General features: G+C 40.1%; 1 protein-coding gene across 2 annotated transcripts; it reads left to right on the forward strand.

Moving 5' to 3' along the window:
* Positions 1-1,476: 1,476 nt before the first annotated feature.
* On the forward strand, positions 1,477-19,878 carry SLC18B1 (solute carrier family 18 member B1). 2 transcript variants are annotated; one of them, XM_059468180.1, is made up of 14 exons: positions 1,477-1,598; positions 4,199-4,338; positions 5,399-5,494; positions 7,190-7,263; positions 8,022-8,169; positions 10,941-11,097; positions 12,589-12,725; positions 14,223-14,324; positions 14,779-14,870; positions 15,878-15,973; positions 16,558-16,632; positions 18,330-18,423; positions 18,521-18,567; positions 19,381-19,878. In XM_059468180.1, the coding sequence occupies exons 1-14, from the start codon at positions 1,553-1,555 to the stop codon at positions 19,448-19,450; spliced, it is 1,374 nt and encodes a 457-aa protein (XP_059324163.1). In that variant the 5' UTR covers positions 1,477-1,552; the 3' UTR covers positions 19,451-19,878. The 2 variants fall into 2 exon arrangements, with proteins under 2 accessions (XP_059324163.1, XP_059324164.1); XM_059468181.1 differs by lacking the exon at positions 1,477-1,598 and adding an exon at positions 3,660-3,823.
* Positions 19,879-20,167: the final 289 nt, after the last annotated feature.

Raw genomic sequence — 20,167 nt, forward strand, 5'->3', positions numbered from 1 at the left:
GAAGAGCAGTACTGCAGTGAGACTATAATGGTTCACTCTTGTCTCATCCATCCTCTTCCTGCTCCTTTTCCCCATTATCTCTCCTTGTCTCTTGCTCTGGTAACATTTATCTTCCCCTTGTACCCACCCTGGCAACCACAACCCGTCTTCTTCAAAATGTCAGACTACAGGGATGGTTTAAGTGCCATATTGTAAACTAGAGACTCAGGAAGTGAGTAATGAGCAGTTTAGACAGTGGCACAGTGTGGTGAGGCAGCCACGTAGGCAGATGAAAGTATCAGGTATTGCAGACTCCCAAGAGAGGTCCATGACACTGCTGAACTCTGAACAATAAATTGTGAATTTCAGTTCTGAACTTTCATCTCACATCTGTCTCCAGAAATACAAAACATGGCCATGTGCAATAAATAAATATCATAGGATAGAATTGTCTCATTTTTCTTGCAAAACAGAAATTATTTCTCACACCTATGGAAAATCAAGCTGGAAGCCTTCTTGTTTTATATCCACAGAAGTTCTGCTCACCAGCCCTGAGGGAGAAATGTGTATTTCTCCAGATGTAGAAAAGAGCAGCCACCCACATGCAAGAGATCTCTGTGTCAAGTTTCAAGTACTTGGAGAAATTAAGAAGTCATTCTGGAGTTTCAGAGAGAGGACAAGCTATGGTATTTCAATACCAATTTGAAATTAACTAAGGCCTTGATCATGATAACTGAACAAAACAGTTTGCTAGTTTCTGTTGCCTTCTACAGATTTTGCATGAAATGCTAAAAGGATGTGGTTATCATGTGGTCACATTAGAGTAATTTTAAACTATTTCCCAACAGCATTGTGCAGCTGCTGACAAAAAAAAATATTAATATGATGTAAATATGTACTAAGGACTTTCTTGATTGCAATGCAAGTCTTTCTAAGATCTCCACAACTATACAGAGCAATAATAAGGAATATGTAGTTCCACATGTGCTGAGCATTTCATAATATCCTGGACATCTGTGAAGGAAGCTACTCTTAATGCAATTGTCCTTCATACGTTTTTACCTTGTGAACATCAGCCATGAATTTGACTCTATGACTAGTATTTATAGAGAATTAGTGCTCTAAACCTTGAATTCTACATCCAATTTGGGATCTGAAAGGAAAACTACATGTCATTAAAGTTGTTGCAGATGTGACATAAGCAAGAAAGGCTTATATGCTTTGAAAAAATATATACATATTTGTTAGACTTGATAAACTGTTTTAATAGATTGGTAACCGGTCCTAGTTCAGAGGTTAGCAAGTATTTGTAGCTCTTCTGGTTTTGGCTGGGGTAGTGTTATTTGTCATCAGAGTAGCTAGCATGGGGCTGTGTTTTGGATTTGTGCTGTAAACAGTGTTGATAATGCTGGGATGTTTTAGTTTCTGCTGAGCAGTGCTTGCACAGAGCCAAGGCCTTTTCTGCTTCTCAGCCCACTACAACAGTGAGGAAGCAGGGGATGCACACAAGGAGCTGGGAGGGGATTCAGCCAGGACAGCTGACCCCAACTACCACAGAGATATCCCATACTGTATGATGTCATGCTCACCATATGCAAACCTCGGAAAAGAAGAAGAAAGTAAGGAACATTTGGAGTGATGGTGTTTGTCTTCCCAAGTAACAGTTACCTGTGATGGAGCCTGCTTTCCTTGAGATTGCTGAACACCTGACTGCCCATGGGAATTGGTGAAGAAATTCCTTGTTTTGCTTTGCTTGCATGCATGGCTCTTCCTTCGCCAGTTCAACTGTCTTTATCTCAATGCATAGGGTTTCTAACTTCTGCTCTTCTGATTCTTTGCCTGATCCCACTGGGAGGGAGTAAATGAGAGTTTGTGTGGGGCTGAGTTGCTGGCTGGTGTTAAACCACAATGAAAGCTTACTAAGAATATGTGAGGAATTAACCAACATGTTGTATTAACAAGTTTCTTTTGGCAATAATGAGCAGTGCATAAGCAAGGACCTTTGTAGCCATGTTTCACTATTGGAGTCATGTATCACAGCTACTTCTCACACTGTAACCTTCTGTGCACACTGACTTTGTGGAAAACTGACTCTATAGGCTTTGTTGGGTTACTCGTGTGTAATTAGTAATGTAAGGATGATTGGGGTTTGAAAATAGTTGGAAGCTGTGGAGTTAAAGAGTCTAGGCTCGAAAGAGCAAGTAGTTGGAGTAAGAATTGTTTCATCTCCTGAAGATAATTGACTGCATCTCCAGCCACAAAAATGAATGCTTTATTCTCTTGCCACAATTTTATTCTTTCTCTAGAAGTTTCTCTTATTCTCTCTTATTCACTCTACTTGTGTGCCATACTTTGAATATATCATATTTTGTTATTATGCTTTTGTGAACTCATCATGGCTTGCAAGTGCTCTTCCTTTTTTTTTTTTTTTTTTTTTTTTCTTTCTTTTCTTTTTTTTTTTCATGGAGGGGAGTAAAGCTGCTGAAGAGGCAATATCTATGGAAAGGATTTATGGTTATGTCTTTTTCTGGAAGCACACAGGGAAAGTTCAAGTTATTCCTAGGGACTTTTCAACAGCCATAATACATGCCACACAAAATATATTCTCAGACTAGGTTCCAGCAAAGGAACATATCGCTGCTTTTATTTTGTGGCTGCTAAATAGCTTTTAAGTTTTCTAATCTTGTGGTAAGAAAGTAGTTCTGCTTTTTCCTGTCATGTGGACTGTGAGATTCTAAAGTTAGGTACAAGGCAAAGTTTGTTCTGAAATGTCCTTTCTAAGCATGTTAATATTGTAACTGGTGACTAGATGGAATACTGATAGCTTAAAATAGTTAAAATAGTTCTTTTAAGATGTGATTACTGGTTTTCCTCTTCCAAGTAACAGGTGAACAACTGTCTCTTACTATGTTTGGAACTTATCCTCACACCTCATCTCCTTCCTCACTTTCTCACCTTGTGGATAGGATCTTGTGCCAAATGCAGTGATTCTACCACCTCTTCCTCATCTCCACCTTGAATTAACTCCTGGTCAGTTTACAGCTAGTAATTCTTGCACCAACGCTGTGGTTAAGCCCTTGTATAACGAATCCTGCAACATGCCAGGCTGTGTAATAATCGGCGATCTTGCTCGGTCTACCAATCTTAGCAATGTATCGTGGGTGCCCCGGGCCAGGTGTGCTTGACGTGGGCCAGGTGTGCTTGCCGCGGGCCAGGTGTGCATGCCGCGGGCAAGGTGTGCATGCCCGGGCCAGGTGTGCATGCCCCGGGCCAGGTGTGCATGGCCCAGGCCGGGTGTGCATGCCGCGGGCCGGGTGTGCATGCCGCGGGCCAGGTGTGCTTGCCGCGGGCCAGGTGTGCATGCCCCGGGCCGGGTGTGCATGCCGCGGGCCAGGTGTGCATGCCCGGCCCAGGTGTGCTTGCCGCGGGCCAGGTGTGCATGCCCCGGGCCAGGTGTGCATGCCGCGGGCCAGGTGTGCATGCCCCGGGCCGGGTGTGCATGCCGCGGGCCGGGTGTGCATGCCGCGGGCCAGGTGTGCATGCCCGGCCCAGGTGTGCTTGCCGCGGGCCAGGTGTGCATGCCCCGGGCCAGGTGTGCGGCGCACCCCGCGGCCGGCAGGTTGCCATGGCACCGCGGCGAGAGCGGCGCTCTCCCGGCCCGTGCGGGCAGTCCCGGCGGCGGCTCCGGGCGCGGCCGCTCCTCGGGCCGGGCATGCTCAGTGCCGGCGGCCGGGCTGGCGCTGGCCCCGGTGCTCGCGGAGCCCGCGGGCGCTGCCACACGTGCGGCGGAGGCGCCACTGCGGCCCCATGGGCAGCCGGGCGGCGGGCGGCGAGCAGCCCCCAGGTGCGAGGCGGGGGCTCCCCGTGTTCCTCCGCTCGGGCCGGGGTAGTGGCTCCCCCGCGGGCTGCGGCCGGGCCGGGCCGGGCCGGGCCGAGCGGGGAGCGGGCCGGGTCTCTCGGCGGGGCCGGGCCGGGAGCGCGGCGGGAGCTCCGGCCGCAGCCCAGCGCCTCCGGGCCGGGCTGAGGGGCGGCTGCCGGCACCCGCACCGCGGCCAGGTCTGCGCTCTGCACGGGGTAAAAGGCAGCACGGCTCGACTCCGATCTGAGAGCTGGGAGGGTACAAGTTTAGTGTGGGTTTTAATTTTCCAACCTGCTTCGTAAATTGTTCCTCTCTGTCAGCTTATAATGATTTGTTATAATTTTTATTTGGTATTTTTAGATGATGGCCTGTCAGAAGCAGTTGGTGAGGAATCGAGACGGCTTACCAGAGAACAGCTTTATACACTAGTTGCAGCAGCTTCTATAAATTTCAGTTCAATGATGTGCTACTCAATCCTGGGACCCTTTTTCCCTTCAGAGGTAAACACACAATTTAGCTACTCTCTACATTACTTTTTTGCATGTTGAAACTTTTAGAAATATCTTGACCTCCATGGAACATGTATGGCTGGCTATGAGCTCTGAGTTAAGACTTTCGAGTTGTGGGAAGTCAGTGATAGCAAGATGCTGCTGTAGCTGCAGTGCATAAAATGGTGACCTGGATCTTGTCCATGGATTAATCTTCCCTATGACTGCAGAGGAGACAGCAAACTAATGAGATGCGATAGAAGTCAAAGTGGATTCTTGGAGAAGTGAAATAATTTTTTGCTCAGTTTTGCATAGAAGTTTTGTAGAACTGAGATTAAACTCTGCCAATGTCCTGACTTGTGTTTCTGTGTCCTAGCTTCTCAATGACTTTTTATTTATAGCTTCCTCTGTTAACTCATTCTGGGCCATCATTAACTGTGCTAACTTCCTGACCTAGGAAGGGGGAAAAAATAAAATCTCTGCTTATGTTGAATGAATACAACAAAGAAAAAGATGGTCATGGTGCCTTTGCAGCAGAAGTCCATTTCTCTAATGACCAAATTGTTACCAAGTATTTATAAAGAAATATTCTTTTTCTCTCAAGTATTAACAAAGAAATATTATTTTTCTCTAAGTATGCCTGTGTACTGCTGGTGCCCAAGTGAGTGTATTTGGCCAGCTAAATAAGTAAAAAATTGTCTGGTGCTTGTTATGGGGTGGCTTGTCACAGTGAAGATAACAGATCTCTCCATTTACTGCCCGCTCACTGTGCAAGGGATCAAAGTTCTGTAGCTAGTGCCCTTGCACACCAATTGAAGCCACCTTTATATAGTCTGACTGCCTGTTCATTCACTGACAAATTAACATTGCTTTTCCCTTGATGACATATTAGAAGTGCAACATGTCTTTTAATTGTGTTGTTACCTTATGAGCTCCTACTGCCTTTGAGAAAAGAAATTGCTTTCTAACTGCATTAATAGACAATTAAATAGATTTAAATATGTAAGGCATGAATGTTGTTCACCTCAAGAATTTGACTGAGTCGTTACACGGTTGTGATCTTTTTTTGCAGGCAGAAAAAAAAGGTGCCAGTAACACAGTTGTTGGCCTGATTTTTGGATGTTTTGCTTTGGTCAATTTCTTGACTTCTTTAATATTGGGAAATTATGTAAGTATAATTGGAGCTGTAACTTTTTTCTGTGGTGACACAGGTTGGTACATGAAGGCAGTTCTGCAAGGCTGAGAAAAGAGACGTCTTTTCAGTAGTGCTACTGCAGTTTTCTGTCTGCAGTAACTGGAGTCTGACCAGTCAGTCTGAGTGTGATCTAAGTCTTGTCAGTACTTTTCTGTCGTTCCTGAGAGTAGCATAGGGCAACAGACATGTAACTGTTTTGTTTCTCTAGTTAACTTTTCTGTTTGCTTTAGAGTAATCGGATCAATTCTGCTTCCTATGACCTCCTTTCTCCTACCCCCCCATTTTATTTGTGGCACTTATATAGTTGGTTTGCCTTTGGCGACATTAAAGGTATTTTGTTTTTGTTTTGTTTCTTTCTTTAGTTAGCTGCACCTCTTCTTCTTTTCTGGTATGTTGTCTTTTTTTTTTTTTTTAACATTTTGCTCCTGTTATGATTTTCCGCTGCTTAACTCAGTTTAAACTTCATTCTGTATTAATATGAGAGAAATGTTTCCAGTTCTTGTAACTTGAGCTTTCCCACAGATTCAGGATTTTTCTCATGTTGAAGAAATCACAAATAAGTTATATAAATGTTTGTTTATGTGCTGCAGCACTGCTGTCTATGCAGTGTTTGCTAGGGCTGCTCAGGATCACTCCCTAAGCTGGGGCTGCTGCAGAGCAGCAGTTCACCATCCTCTCTGTCTTTGACTGGGAAGCCTCTTTGTTGACCCTGTGGTGAGTGCTTTTGTCTGGTGCTGACATGGCTCATTAAAGTGTCACATAAGTGCCATTACTTAAGTCCAAATCTTGGTGTCTGTAGTGGTATTCAGCTATGGCACAAGCCTCACCAGGTACTTTACAGGGGTACTTTACAGTGAATGTGCTGTCCTCACTGCAGACAGCTGAAGTGAGCATCAACAGACCTGGACAGTGCAGCAATCAGAGATCCTCAGGGTTTGGGTGAGACTCAGCAAAGTATGGGCTTTAGTAATAATGGCTGAAAGGCAGGGACTTTGTTCAGGCCTGAACAAAAGAAGGGCCTGAAACACCTACTGTCCTTAGGGGAAGTTGCAGGGTGGAATTAGAAGCTCAGCTGTACTTTGTTGCGGGATTGAGTTTCCTTTATGGATGCCTCCTGTCACCCTTCACTCTGGTGAGAGAGTCTGAAATGAAGAAAGGTGGGGTCCTTCCCTGGTAATTAATGGGGAGGCCTGAAAGTACCATACTTCCCATGCCCAAGCTTTGTGCTGTTAAGGGTTGTCTTAAATTTGCTTAAAAATCAGCTTGCATTGACTCTCACTAGCCAGATACGTGATGGGTATTGCTGGCCTTGCCTCAGTCAGTGATAGTGCTGCAGGGGGGCTTTGGAAACAAACTTTCTGTTTGTTTATAATGAGGAATGCTGCTGTAACCTGCTGCTCTGCAGAAGCTGCAGCATGCGGCTGTGAAATAGTTAACTACAGCATTGTCTTACCTTTCTAAAACTGGGTTAAGTCACTTAACTGTTCAGAGTATTTTTAGGTTCATTATTGAATGAAGGCACACCAGCAGAAGCAGTGTTTCCCAATCTTTTAGTTACAGGGGCTATAAAGTTCCCATAATTTTTTGATTTCTTAACAGTAACTTATATGGGAAATTTTTGATGTTTCCTTGAAATACTAACATGTAAAAATGATATTTAATTTACAGCTTTCACAAATTGGAGCAAAATTCATGTTTGTGTCAGGGATGTTTGTTTCAGGATGTGTTACCATTCTGTTTGGGTAAGTAATTTCTGTTGCTTGGTTTTGTTGCATTTATCTTCTGATTATTTTCATCCATATGAAAAGATGGACACAAAATTAGAAACTCTTGGGCATCTTAGGTCATCTAACTTCTTGCATCTTTAATTTTTATTACCTCTTGTAAACCAGAATGAACAATTCTCCCTTTCACTAGGTTTCAGAGTCTGTTTACTACTTTGAAATTAGAGGAGCTAGGTTCTGTCTATTTAAGTAGTAGTTCGTAGACAGTGAGAAGCCTGTCAAAGGTGCAGCAACAAGAAAACTATTTCTGCATAATGTTTTAATTATTCTTTCCTTAAAAATATTGGGCTTAAACGGGAAGCTTTGCCTGCCAGGTGGAGATGCTAAGTCACTAATTTTAGCAAAATAAATGTTTTATTATCAATTAAGGAATCTCTTATTAGTTAATTCTAACACATTGCATCAGACTTCTTGCACAGGTGCTTGGAAAAACTATGGAATGCAACAAAGGTGGCATTTGAGTTTTTCACAGGTTACAGTTTTCATGCTCTATTCACTGCCAAGTAAAGGGGAAAAGGAGAAAGCTGCCAGAAATAGTTTGGTAGAGTTTGAATAATTTCACTGATGTGGTTCAAAGATAAGTGGTAATAGAAAGCATTGAGTGTCTTGTAACTGTGTCTTTTAATGAGCAAGAAATGATGCTCTAGGGCCTTTAGTAGATGACTTCTTCCGTCTTGAGAGAGATCCAATATATTGTTGGGATTTTTCTTTTCCAGAATACTTGACAAGGTGCCAAGTGGACCAATGTTCATCAGTTTCTGCTTTTTAGTAAGAGCAATGGATGCAATAAGCTTTGCAGCAGCAATTACAGCATCATTCTCAATCCTTGCAAAGGCATTTCCCACTAATATAGCTACTGTCCTGGTAAGTTCAGAAACTAGTGTTAGAGCTGAGTTCCAGCAATAAGACAAATTGCCAGTGGGCAGCCTAAAATCAGGAGAAAATTTGTTGTCTTGTATGCAGTCTTATTTGAAATAATCATGTAATGTTTTGTTTGTAATCTAGAATCAATCCTATAATAAGTTCAGACCTTTGCATAACTCTGGTTAGATATAAATTAAGCAGTATATATTAGTTACTTGTGCTTTGAAGACAGCTGACCATTAGTGGCAGTAGTTATCTCTTCAGTGAAAATCAAGACAAAATGCTAATAAAATACTAGTCTGACTTTTAGTGACTGCTTCTACCTGGATAGTAAGGATCCATGTGAATTGATTAAAAATGATAAATTAATTCAAATGGTGTTGATTTAAATGACTGAAAGATGCAAAACTAAAACAATTTTGGTTTAATTTTTCTAATCTGTTGATAAAAGTTATGTATGAAAAGATAAGAGCTAGAATTTCTTGAAACTGGAGGGCAGTATTTCTGATCATCAACAATTCATTTCAAACAGATATATTACCCTTTTTCAGTTGGGGTTTTTAAAGTGTTAAAGAAAAGTTTTGTGTTTAATAAATACTGTTTTCTCTTTCTATTCTTCGATACATTCTGGTTTTCAGTTCAAAAATATTCTGTCAGAAATACCTGGGTTAAATATTAATGAGTGAGCAAATGTTGAGAAATTACTTAAGAATATTAAATAAAATTAGAAAAGTTTCTGCTTTTAATAATATTTTTGTTAAGCTATTTAATTACTTCTATAAATATATATCTATAAGAATATGTCTATAACTCAAAAGAAACCTACTAAGTTGTATCAGCAGTGATTAGCTGACCTTTTAATTGGAGCAATTTATATATTTTAATCATGTTTTGGATTTATTCAGTCAATAAGGTTAAGGTTTCCTGTTTGCAAATTTTAAAACATAATTTAAAAAGGTAAGTAAAGTAATGTTGACTTAAAGGGACTTAGTTACCCATTTTATAATCAGAATTGAAAAGAAATTCTGTTATGAGAGCACAGTAACCATAATGCGCAGCTGAAAATGATATGTGGTGGTGAAGGTCATCTCAAGACCAAAATCAGAAATGCTACTCAGCTGTGGCTTGGTACCTACTTTTGTTTAAAATCTAGAAAGGGTGCTATAAAAAGACAGATGACTTCTAAATGTTTGTCTTCACCATATTGTGAACTCCAGTGTCTTGTTCTGCTTGAGAATAAAACCTCTTCGTATTTATTCATGTAGATTTAGTGTCCTTAAATGGGCATGATGGAGAGCTCTTGTTACTGTGAGCTCTGAGGCAGGAGGCAGAAGAAAGAGCTGATTGTTTAAGCAAGGTGCATCCTAGGGTAAAATTGAGGCCTGAAGGAGGGGATGAGGCTTTTTTAGCCTTGCTCTCTGTTGTCTTTCTTGATAGTGCTAGATTGTGAAAATCAGTTTTCACCTCCTTCCCATTTTGGTACAAGTTTTCAGCCTTCCTTTTACTTGTTGGGTACCCTAGAGGGTATATGGGGAAGTTATTAAGTATAGGCCTTGTTGGAGTGGGAAGTTGAGCATTTGTCAACTTGATCCCTCTGTGGAGGGAGGAGGTGTGGACTTAAGAACATAAGGAATCTCACTTCTCTTACAGTATCAGGTTTATCTTATCCTCTGATCTGTCCTACTGCAATGTCTCAGCTTCCCCCCCATGCCCTCCCCATTTCATTAACTTAGAAAGGCTAAATGATGTACAGCCCCAAATCATGTAAATTATTTGAACCAAAGTCTCACAAATCAAGTGTTTTTTATGGCTGGTAAGCAACAAAAGTGAAAGCATCATCTGGATACAGTGATGTTAATGGCCATACCTAGTTATTTTCTTTGCTAGGAAAGTAAAAGGTTGCAACCCTAGACTAATCTAGGATAAAGAACTTGGCTTTTGCTGACTCTGACTGTTTTCAGGACATTTGACTACTCTGACTTGTATCAGTAAAACTAAAGATGAGAATTTTTCCCTGGAGTTGTCTTTCTGGGTTCTGGAAGTTACCAAAACTTTTATCTGTAAGCAGTTATTACCACCAGCTCTTCCTGGTGATCTAAGCATTGATTAATCAATTGTTGACAGTGGTGACTATGACATTGTAGCACATGATGTATCTGTATTACTGTCCTTTTACAAATTAGCATCTTATAAAACATACCAGATTAATAAATTATATCCAAAACAATCTGAGTTGTCCCCATTGCAGTTTCATTATTTTTTCCTATCCCTAGGGAGTGAGTCCAAACAGTTTTTATGGAGAGAAAGCTTTAACTTTGCACATATACTTCATGCCGTGAGATAATGACCCATCTGAGTAGGTGTGTTTAGATCCTTTCCCTCAGGCTGGAGTGTAATGGCAGGTGGGAGAGGTGATCCCTTCAGCCTGAGGTATCCTGTGAATGCTTTCTGCTACCTGGAGCATTTGCCTTACATCAAGACTGATATCTGTTAGGTGACAGCAGAGTTGTGAATGCTGTACAGGAACCAGTACAGGTTCCCTGTAGAAAAGCAGAAGAGGTCATGGCTGTCAGGTACATAACTGTGGAATTCCTTTTGCTATCCCACCCTGTGAACATCACTACTAGCTCTTGTTCTGGCAATGCATTGTCTTGTTTTTCACTACCCTGGATATGTTGTACTGCTCCTCAGACACATGGCTTGCTTTGTATTGTTGCATTGTATTTTCTCAACATACTGACTTCATTTCTGCTTGCTTTTTCATGCTTTAGGGCAGCCTTGAGATTTTTTCAGGACTTGGACTGGTGCTGGGCCCACCTTTGGGTGGCTTTTTGTATCAATCATTTGGTTACGAGGTCCCTTTCATCGCGCTGGGATGCATAGTGCTGGCTCTGGTGCCTGTGAATATGTGCATATTGCCAAGATACGGTAAGCATCCTTCTGCCTGCTTCCTTCACTCACCTTAACTTCTCATCTACTTAGGCGTCTTTAAAAAAGTGTCGGCTTCTGGAGTCTGATCCAAGTCAGAGGGCAAAACTCCACTTGAACTAGCTTATCATCTTGATAAGGCTCATGTTTAATTATAACCTAAATTCATGAGATGGCCTGGAATTAACACAAATTCTCATGCTAATTTCTGCAAACAGTAGGAACTTTGTGTGGAAGTGAACTGATATATTTTTGTTTTCTTTTGTCTTAGATTTAGGGCTTGTAAAGGATCAGTTGTGTCTGCTTCCTATAGGTTTGTCATTGCAGCTAGCTGAAGAAAAGCTGGAGACAGATTTTGCCTAAAACAGGAAAACTCAACATGTTTGAGGAGTTAACAGTGGAGAGGAAAACTAATTATAGGGAGAAAAAAAAGTGTTTATTTGTACTGGATCTGGATTTATTTGTGCAGGATCTGATAAACATGAAAGAATGTTAAAGTTAATAAAGGTTTAATGAAGTGCTGGAGGTCATATAAATTTATTAAATTTTAGATGATCCTGTTTGGACAGAAAACTAGCTTCAAGGTAAGTCCTCATGCAAGACTATAATTGTAAGGTTACAATTCTGTTATTCTTTTCTAGAGAAAAAAATGCTAGTAACTTTGAAATGCTTCTTTAATTTTGATTTTTTTTATCCTTTAATACGAAAACCATGGAAAATAATGTCAAGTATATTGGCTTTTAGAAGAAACTTAAAATGATTAATCATGTGTTGCTACTGCTGATTTTCCCTCCTGACCTCCCCAAGCTCTGAAATTGTCATGATATCACTGCCAGTTTGGAAGTATGTTACATAAATGTTAGCTCTGAGCTGATGGATGCTAATGCTTGAACTTTCAGTTCTTTGTATACTTTGAGACCACATTCAGGTATTATAGGAGAAACACCATCAGGAATAGGGCCTGACTTAAAATTCCCACATAACCATGACCTCTGTAAAAAGTTTCCTGGACTACAAATTGAACATGTTGGAGTTCAATTAGTTGTTTAAAAACTTGGATAGATCTCAACTGATAGATAGCAATCTTACTCTCAAAGCATGTTTCTTTTATTAGATATGAATTGTTCATATATGTGTTCAAGTATCAAGCTGAGACATATCCATGAAGGTTTCATTGTATAACTGCTAGCAGAGAAGCAAATACTTTTTTCACATAATTGGAGTAATACATGCTTTAGTTCTTTTCAAGTTGGGGATTTGCAGTGCTGGAATCTAAATTGTATGCTCTTCTTCTTCATCTATTGAATTTTAGTTTTTGCTATAAAAATGGTATAGCACATAATAATCAACTATTGACTTTCATCTGTTGTGCAATAGGAGTAAGAAAACTAAAAAAGGGGAAATACTATTTATTTTCTAAAACAAGAAGATCAATCATGAGCTTATGCCGCTGAAAATAATGCAGTTTCCCCCCCTCTTCTATTGAAACAGATTCAACTCCTAGGAAGGAATCATTTTGGAAGCTCATTCTTCTGCCAAAAGTCCTAATACTCTGTCTCACTATATTTTCTCTAAGTGCATGCTTGGGTTTTTTTGATCCCACAATATCTCTATTTATCTTAAAGAAGGTAAGTCCTGCTAACATGCATTGAAGTCTTGGGTTAATAAATATTGAGTAACTGGCTCTAAATGTAAATATCCTAAACAAAATTGAGCTTCATCCAATTAACACTGCTTTAGTTAACTGTTAGTTGTATGAATTCCAAATAACTTGATTTACACAGTACTGATAAGTCAATATCTATTGCACTATCTCTTCCTGCTGTGTCTTGGTAACTTTGAGAATGAGAAGTGTAAGGTCTTTTAAAATGGGCTTTCTCCACTTAAATGTCTTTCAACTGCAAAGTACTGTCTCTGAATAGGGCATAGAAACTGCTTTCGTAAAAAAGGTATTTTTTCTTCCTTCCTGAAATCAAATTCTTGAAAGCTGCTGCAACCACTGGCAATGTTACATCTCTTGATGTGAATTCCTTTACGATTCTGTTCCTAGATAAAATTAAGCAATGGTCTTTGAGTGCTTTATTTATGAATTGTTTTTTTCCAAGGGGTAATATTTCACAGATGGCTGTGGTACTTTCTGTCTGCCTAATCTGTACTTGTAGTACTTGGAGTACTTGTTCAGGGTGGTGGGGACTTGATGCTAAGTTCTTTGGTCAGTGGAGATGTGAATGTACATCGTCCATCTCCCAGGAGGGATTTGAAATTATCCCACTGTAGATTCTGTGTGTTTCTATGGCTCTTCGGCTTTCCTTCTGCTCTGTGCTCACAGATACTTGCTGTGAAAGGGCTGTGGCTCTCTTGGCAGGTATTCCAACCACTAAATTAGAGTTATTATCATGTGTTTGCATATGACAGGGAAACAGTGAATATTTATAGAGTCTATACCGTATGAAACATCTTGGAATACCTTGTAACTCTTAGTTAAGGCACTTATTTGAGAAACTAAGGTGCTTTTGATTCATTACATATTTTGTTTCAATGCAGAAATATGTGCCTGGATTAGGAAAATGTGGGCCTCGGTGTCAGCAAAAGCCTCTTATTCTTTCCCATAAAAATCATCCTTTGGTTGAAAAGTTGGAACTGAGTTTTATGGCACTGCTTACTTCTAAGATGTGCTGATTAACAATGGATGAATACAGTACTTTTTTCTTATGCAAATAAAACTAAAGATTTGAGAGGTAGAGACTAAATCCATTGAAATTGCAGTATCTGAAGTGTCTTCTTTCAAGTGTGTTAGATTGTAATGTTGGAATCCAGTGTGCTGGTGTAGGGGACATAGCATAATGTTTCCTCCTGACATTATTTAGGCTTTATATGAGTACAGTTGTGTCAGGTGTCTCTACCACTCCTCCATGCTTAAAAAGTATTGGTGAAAGCAATGAAACTGAAGCTTTGTGAATGATTTCAAATACATGAAAAACCTCTGCAGGGTATCAGTAAAATACTTAAATTGCACATTTCAGTATTTTGACTTTATATATAATTCTTAGATCGTCCTTAATGAATGTGAATATAGCATATATGGTTTGTCTTGGTTTTTGTTTTATTGATCTTCCTTGCCATAGTTCACGCTCCCAGCTGGTTATGTGGGCTTGGTGTTCCTTGGTTTGGCACTCTCGTACTCCCTGTCTTCTCCCCTCCTTGGACTTGTAAGCGACAAACTGCCGGTGAGTCCTCCCCTGCCGTGTGTGCAGCGCGACTAAAGCACAGTGGTGCACCTAAAACTGCCTTTTTGACAGCCAGTGCTAATTGATCAAGGAAACCTACACTTTGAATACTATGCCTGAAGGACAGTGACAGTTTTCTGATGCTTTTTTCCTGACGCAAACTAGTAATGCTCTTTGTACCTGAGAATTACACAGAATCATAGAATGGCCTGGGTTGGAAGGAACTTACAGATCATCGTAAAATGATACAGGGTGTTTTTTATATTAAAGAAGACTAAGACTTAAAATACTTTGCTAACCAAGAAGGATCATTGCTCAGTATCCTGAAATCTCTGTACTAAGCCACTGCTGCCAGTGATTGCATCTGGAGTGAGGAAACAAGAATTTGTTGTTTTTTGATGTACATGACAAATTCCCAATTTAAAATTGCATAGCTTTTCCTTTTCTTACACAGTACATCAGGAAGTGGCTGCTGATATTTGGAGACTTAATGACAGCAGCGTGCCTTTTCATGCTAGGACCTGCTCCTGTACTGCACATTGAAAGGTACTGCCTCTACCTGAGCCTGTCTCATTATGTGATGTTTTCAACCATAGTCATGTATGTCCATAGGTCTGTAATTAGCAGCTCTGACCATGAAACAGATTTGGTTTTTAACTTCCACTTTTGACCATGAAACATGGTTGTTTTTTGATGTTGTAGCATGAGACTGAAGCTGTGAAATCATCTGAAAACGGAGATATTACAGCTTCATAAAATAGATCCTTTTCTTTTGCTTTTTAGTGTTACTTTGTTCATCGTAATGTGTATGGTAGGAAGAATGTTGCTTTTTATTTTCCTTCCCTCACAGTTTTGTGGCATTTCCTGTTCAGCAAAACAAAGTTCTCATTTTGTCTTATTTTCCAGATTTTTCTGTTTCATCAATGTTTTTAAACCATAGGGTTTATTTGCATGGCTGTGCAGCAGTACTGATTTTACTTCTCTCTGTATATATCCTACTGAGAAAAGTGACAGGTTTTAGCTTTGTTTTCACTAGCAAAGACAATGTTTGTTGTACCTGAATGCTGTAATGTCATATTTCTCAAGTTAATTCACAGCAAAACACTGCTACATTAAACAAAACAACTACACAATCCTTTTGTCCTAGGTTAGATGCTGTGTTAAAGTAATAGGCTTGTTAATGCATAGAACTCCTCCTAGGTTGCTAATTTTTAAATATCAAAAATTTTCAGAATCTTTCACTTCTGCAACAAACCAAGTCTGGTGCTTGCACACAGGCATTGCTCAGTTAACCTCATCTGTATAACTCTTCCCTATATGCATGTCATAAAATGAACTGCATTTGATAAGAAAATATATCATTTGAGCACAAGCCTTTTACAAAGTCTTTTTTCTAAAGTATAGAACTGGATTTTTCAAGTATTAGTATTGGCTTCAAGACACATAGTTTACTGATTAGTCAGGGAGAGCTGATACAACAGCCTTCAGTGAAATGGAGTCCTTACTGAAAAGACTCTTCAGCAGCTAACTTCTTGTAAATGCCTCTCTTTCAGTCAGCTGTGGATGTTTGTGCTAGTGTTGGTTTTGATTGGCTTTTCCCTTGGCATGAGTGCTATCCCAGTGTTTCCAGAGATCCTGCAATGTGCGTAGTAAGTAAATCAGTCCAACACTTCTTTCATGTTACTGACACTAGGAATCTGCAACTGTCTTTCAGGGGTGAATATGAAGTGTGACTTTTTCCCCCCTTTTTGAGGCAAAGGCAGATAGTAATATTTAAATGTTTCCACTACTCTATTGTCTTAGTTTTCTCTGACTGAGCACCCCAGTCATTATCCTCCCAATATAACTTTGTGAATGCATACTTCAGTAATGACCTAGAAGGGCCTTGATTTACTCTTATTAGTATGTTCCTTTTGGAACAAGTCTTTGCTTCTAAAAAGCCACCTGTTGCAATTTCACACTTGCCATATGAAACGTGGGGAATTGGTGTGATGGTGTGATCTTAACTTGGGAGAAAACAGATGAAGAATGGCTCTCCAATCCTTCAGAGGGACAGTAAAGAAGAAAGTACTGGGTAAACAAATTCTACCGTACCCTTCTGCTTGTTGACTATTTATGTGGTGTGCAAATTAAAAGGAGGGGGAAAAGTCTATAGGGGGTCTATTTGTGTCTCAGTCTACAAACTGAGACATAGTATGCATTGTACTATTCCAACTGGTCTGTCTTTCTGCAGTGAGAATGGATTTGAAGAAGGTCTGAGTCTTCTGGGACTGGTGTCTGGGCTCTTCAATGCCATGTGGTCCCTTGGGTAAGTGTACCCCTTTTTTGTAAGCCATGAGAGTTCAGCTGTTCCACACTACTGCTGTTGTCATCTTATTGCAGGGGTTCCATACTGTTGTCTCCTTATCACAAAAGTTTCACACCTTCTTGGTGTTTCTCGTGGACATCTCCTCCAAGCACTGACTCTTTCTTCTTCTCAAAACAGCCAACTGACTCCAGTTCCCTTCTCAACCAGCCACCCCACTCTTTTACAGCACTCTTCTTCTCATTGGTTACAGCTGTGGCCTGTTAAAGTCAGGCCTGTTCCTAATCTTTGATAATTGGCCCAGCTGCAACTCCTTAGGGGTAAGATTACTTTCTACACTATCTTTATTTTCTTATATTCTATCCCCCTACATACTGCCACATGGAAACCTGACTGTCGCTGTGTTGATCTTGGTTCAAAAGTTTCTTGCATGACCGGTGTATGGTAGGCATGTTACAGCTTTTTACCCCCAAAAAGGTAAAACTTTTGTTTTGACAATCCTCTGAACTTGTCTTTCTAGAAACATGTTGCTCTGCATATCAAAAAACTGCAGTGATTGAAGTGGATGTTTACTTGCACTTTTTTGTGGTCATTTTTCCTTTCACTAAAATATCTAATGCTCACTACAGAGAGATGTGGACTTTAATTTTTTACAAAACTAAGACCACCCACGTGGAGTGAGTTAGATGTCTGCTCCTGACTAATTCGGTTTTCCTTTTTCCATTTTCCTGAGACAGCCTAAAGTAGAATCTTCTTTTTAAGCCACAGAAATTCTTTATGCTTTCATAGCTTAGCAGAGTGTATCTGTAACTCTATATAGTCAGGGTCATCATCCCAGAAATAAGTGAAACATACTACTGGCTGAGTCGCCCTTCAGAGCTGTCCATCAGTGGGAAGTGACAGAATGACCCTATTGGTAGTCACTTGCAGGATATTTTTATCTGTCCTTGTAATCCTCTGTGGCTGCAGGTATGTTTCAGTGGCACAAATTTGCACCATTTTTCCCCAAGATCTAGCTGTCTAGCAGTCCTGTTTATTTGGTATAGGGTTTAGTACAGACACAGGTTTATTCTGCTATCAAGCCTGGTGTTATAATGTAACTTGCTTCCAGGAAGTCTCTCTAGTTTTACACACTCTCTAGTTTCGGTCGTGAGAGACCATATAATGTAAGACCTTTCTAAAGAGACAGCAGCTGCATAACCTTTATAACCTGCATTTTTAGACAGGCATAAAGGTGCAGGGCAGTTAAACACAGCTGAACCTTTCAGTGAGCATGTCTGTCACATTGTGCCTCCCCACCTGCTTATATTTATCACAACTTTGTCTTGAAGTTTAGAAACTTTTTGTTTTGAGGGATGCAACTTTGAATTTCTCTTATGATAGAACTGATCAGCATAGATGTTTTCTTAGAGCATGTTCCTTAATTGGGTCTCTCTACTGAAAAAGACTGCATTCAGCTTTCTGGATGTGGATCCTGTTTCCAGGTGAGGAGGTAATTAGATTTACTGGGGCCTTGGCAAACAACAAATTCACACATTGTGCATTTTAGGAAAGTCAGGTCTGTGGAAGAAAATCTCTTTGTTGTCAAAAGTAAGAGTCTTTGAAGGAAGGCCACAAACCCCAATAAAACAGTTCTCTGAGAATATGGTATGTTAACCTTTATGTTTGGGATGCCAATACCTGATTTTGATTTGATGCAGGGCATTTGTAGGTCCAATTCTGGGAGGATTTCTAAATGAAGAACTAGGTTTTGAATGGGCTGCAGCCATCCAAGGAGGATGGCCACTGTTAAGTGTAAGTAATTACACATTTTTTAATATCTGTTGCAGTTATGAGCTATTGTATAAGTTTGTTATAATTACTACAATTGTAACTGGCTGTTTCCTCAAAGGGTCTTGCAACTGGAATATTTTATATCATTGAGGCAACAAGGAAAAGGTATGCTGAGATATTTATTCTTTATTTTGCTTGCAATCATATAAAGAAAACCTTTGAAATCTGTGCTTGCATTTTTTCCTCACTACCAACCTAATAATGAATGATAAGATGAGCAATAAAAACATTGCTTAAATAATTTCTCTGTATGGTTTCCAAATCCCTACTGACCTAAACGGACAGCTAAACCAGGCAATGTCTATTCTATACAAGCAGCAAGACCATGGCATTAATGAGCAAACCCTCTGATGGTTCCTCCATCAGGAAAGTGTCTGTGAGCTGGAATTGTTTGTATGGTCACATGCAGAGAGCAGTGGTCAATGGCTCAAATGTCCAGATACAGACTAGTGACGAGTCGTGTCCCTCAGGGGTCTGCTTTGGGACCAGTACTGTTTAGTATCCTCACCAACAACTAAAAGAAGGTAGATTCAGACTAGATATGAGGAAAAAAAATTTACAATGAGGGTAGTGAATCACTGAACCAGGTTGCCCAGAGAGGTAGTGGATGCCTTATCCATGGAAACATTCAGGCCCAGGGTGGACATGGCTCTGAGCAACCTGGTCTAGTTTAAGATGTTGCTACCCATGGCAGGGTATCTGGACTAGCTGACCTTTAAAGGTCCCTTTCAATCTGATCCACTGTATGATCATGGGAATGAACAGTGCATGGTTCTGTGCAGTAGTAGGGAAACCAGTGATCCATGTAGTTCTTTGCATGTTATGTGCTTCTTTGCATATTATGTTGATATCACATTGAAGTATCTAGAGAATATAAAAGCTGTGTTATCTCTTCTTTTCTTGTCCTTATGCGAACAGTTCCAGTTCCAGCCTGCAAAATCCTCGTGATAATGAAGAAAGGACTCGTCTATTGGGCAATGAAATATAGCCAGGCATACTTTCAATTCTCTGTTTGTTGTTGTGGTTTAACCTAGTATTGAGGTGACTGGCCTTAACTGTGCTTCATTATTCTGGAGCTGGGACATGATCCCTTAGTGAACAACCAGTTGTGGTTTAATTGTAGAGGCATTACTGTTTTGAAACACTAAACACTGACTGCCTTTCTTTTGGAAGTTCTCCTAAATGATGAGTAACACTCAGCTGTCAGCCTATTTAATTGTGTTCCATGAACAGTGCACCACTGTATGTGAAAAAATGTGTTCTCAAATGTCTGGTTTCCACTCTTGTGCGTGCTGTATTTGCTACCATGATTTTCTGTACTTTTTTAAAGGAAATTCTTTATCTTGTGAAAACAGAATTTGAAATTATAAAGGACCAAGCACAATATTGTTTTCAATAAAGCAACTTTTCCCCTAAGTTTTGTACATTTTCTTAGACAACAAGAGTGTAAGATACTTCTTGTCTACCAGCACTTGTGTTATCTTGCGAGTGCCTGAAAATGAGATGCAAAAATAATGAAAATTTGCCATATCTACACAACAAAAACTGATCTTCAGTCCTGGGGGAGACTTGGCATCTGGTGTATACGTTTATATACATACACAAAAGATAAATTCATGTTTGTATTGTATATGAAGACTCAGCTTGGTGATTGTGAGATTTATTTTGCTAATAAATGCTAGCTAAAATATTTGAATTTATTGCT

The sequence above is a fragment of the Ammospiza nelsoni genome, chromosome 3 (assembly GCF_027579445.1).
Source record: "Ammospiza nelsoni isolate bAmmNel1 chromosome 3, bAmmNel1.pri, whole genome shotgun sequence".
Lineage (NCBI taxonomy): Eukaryota > Metazoa > Chordata > Aves > Passeriformes > Passerellidae > Ammospiza > Ammospiza nelsoni.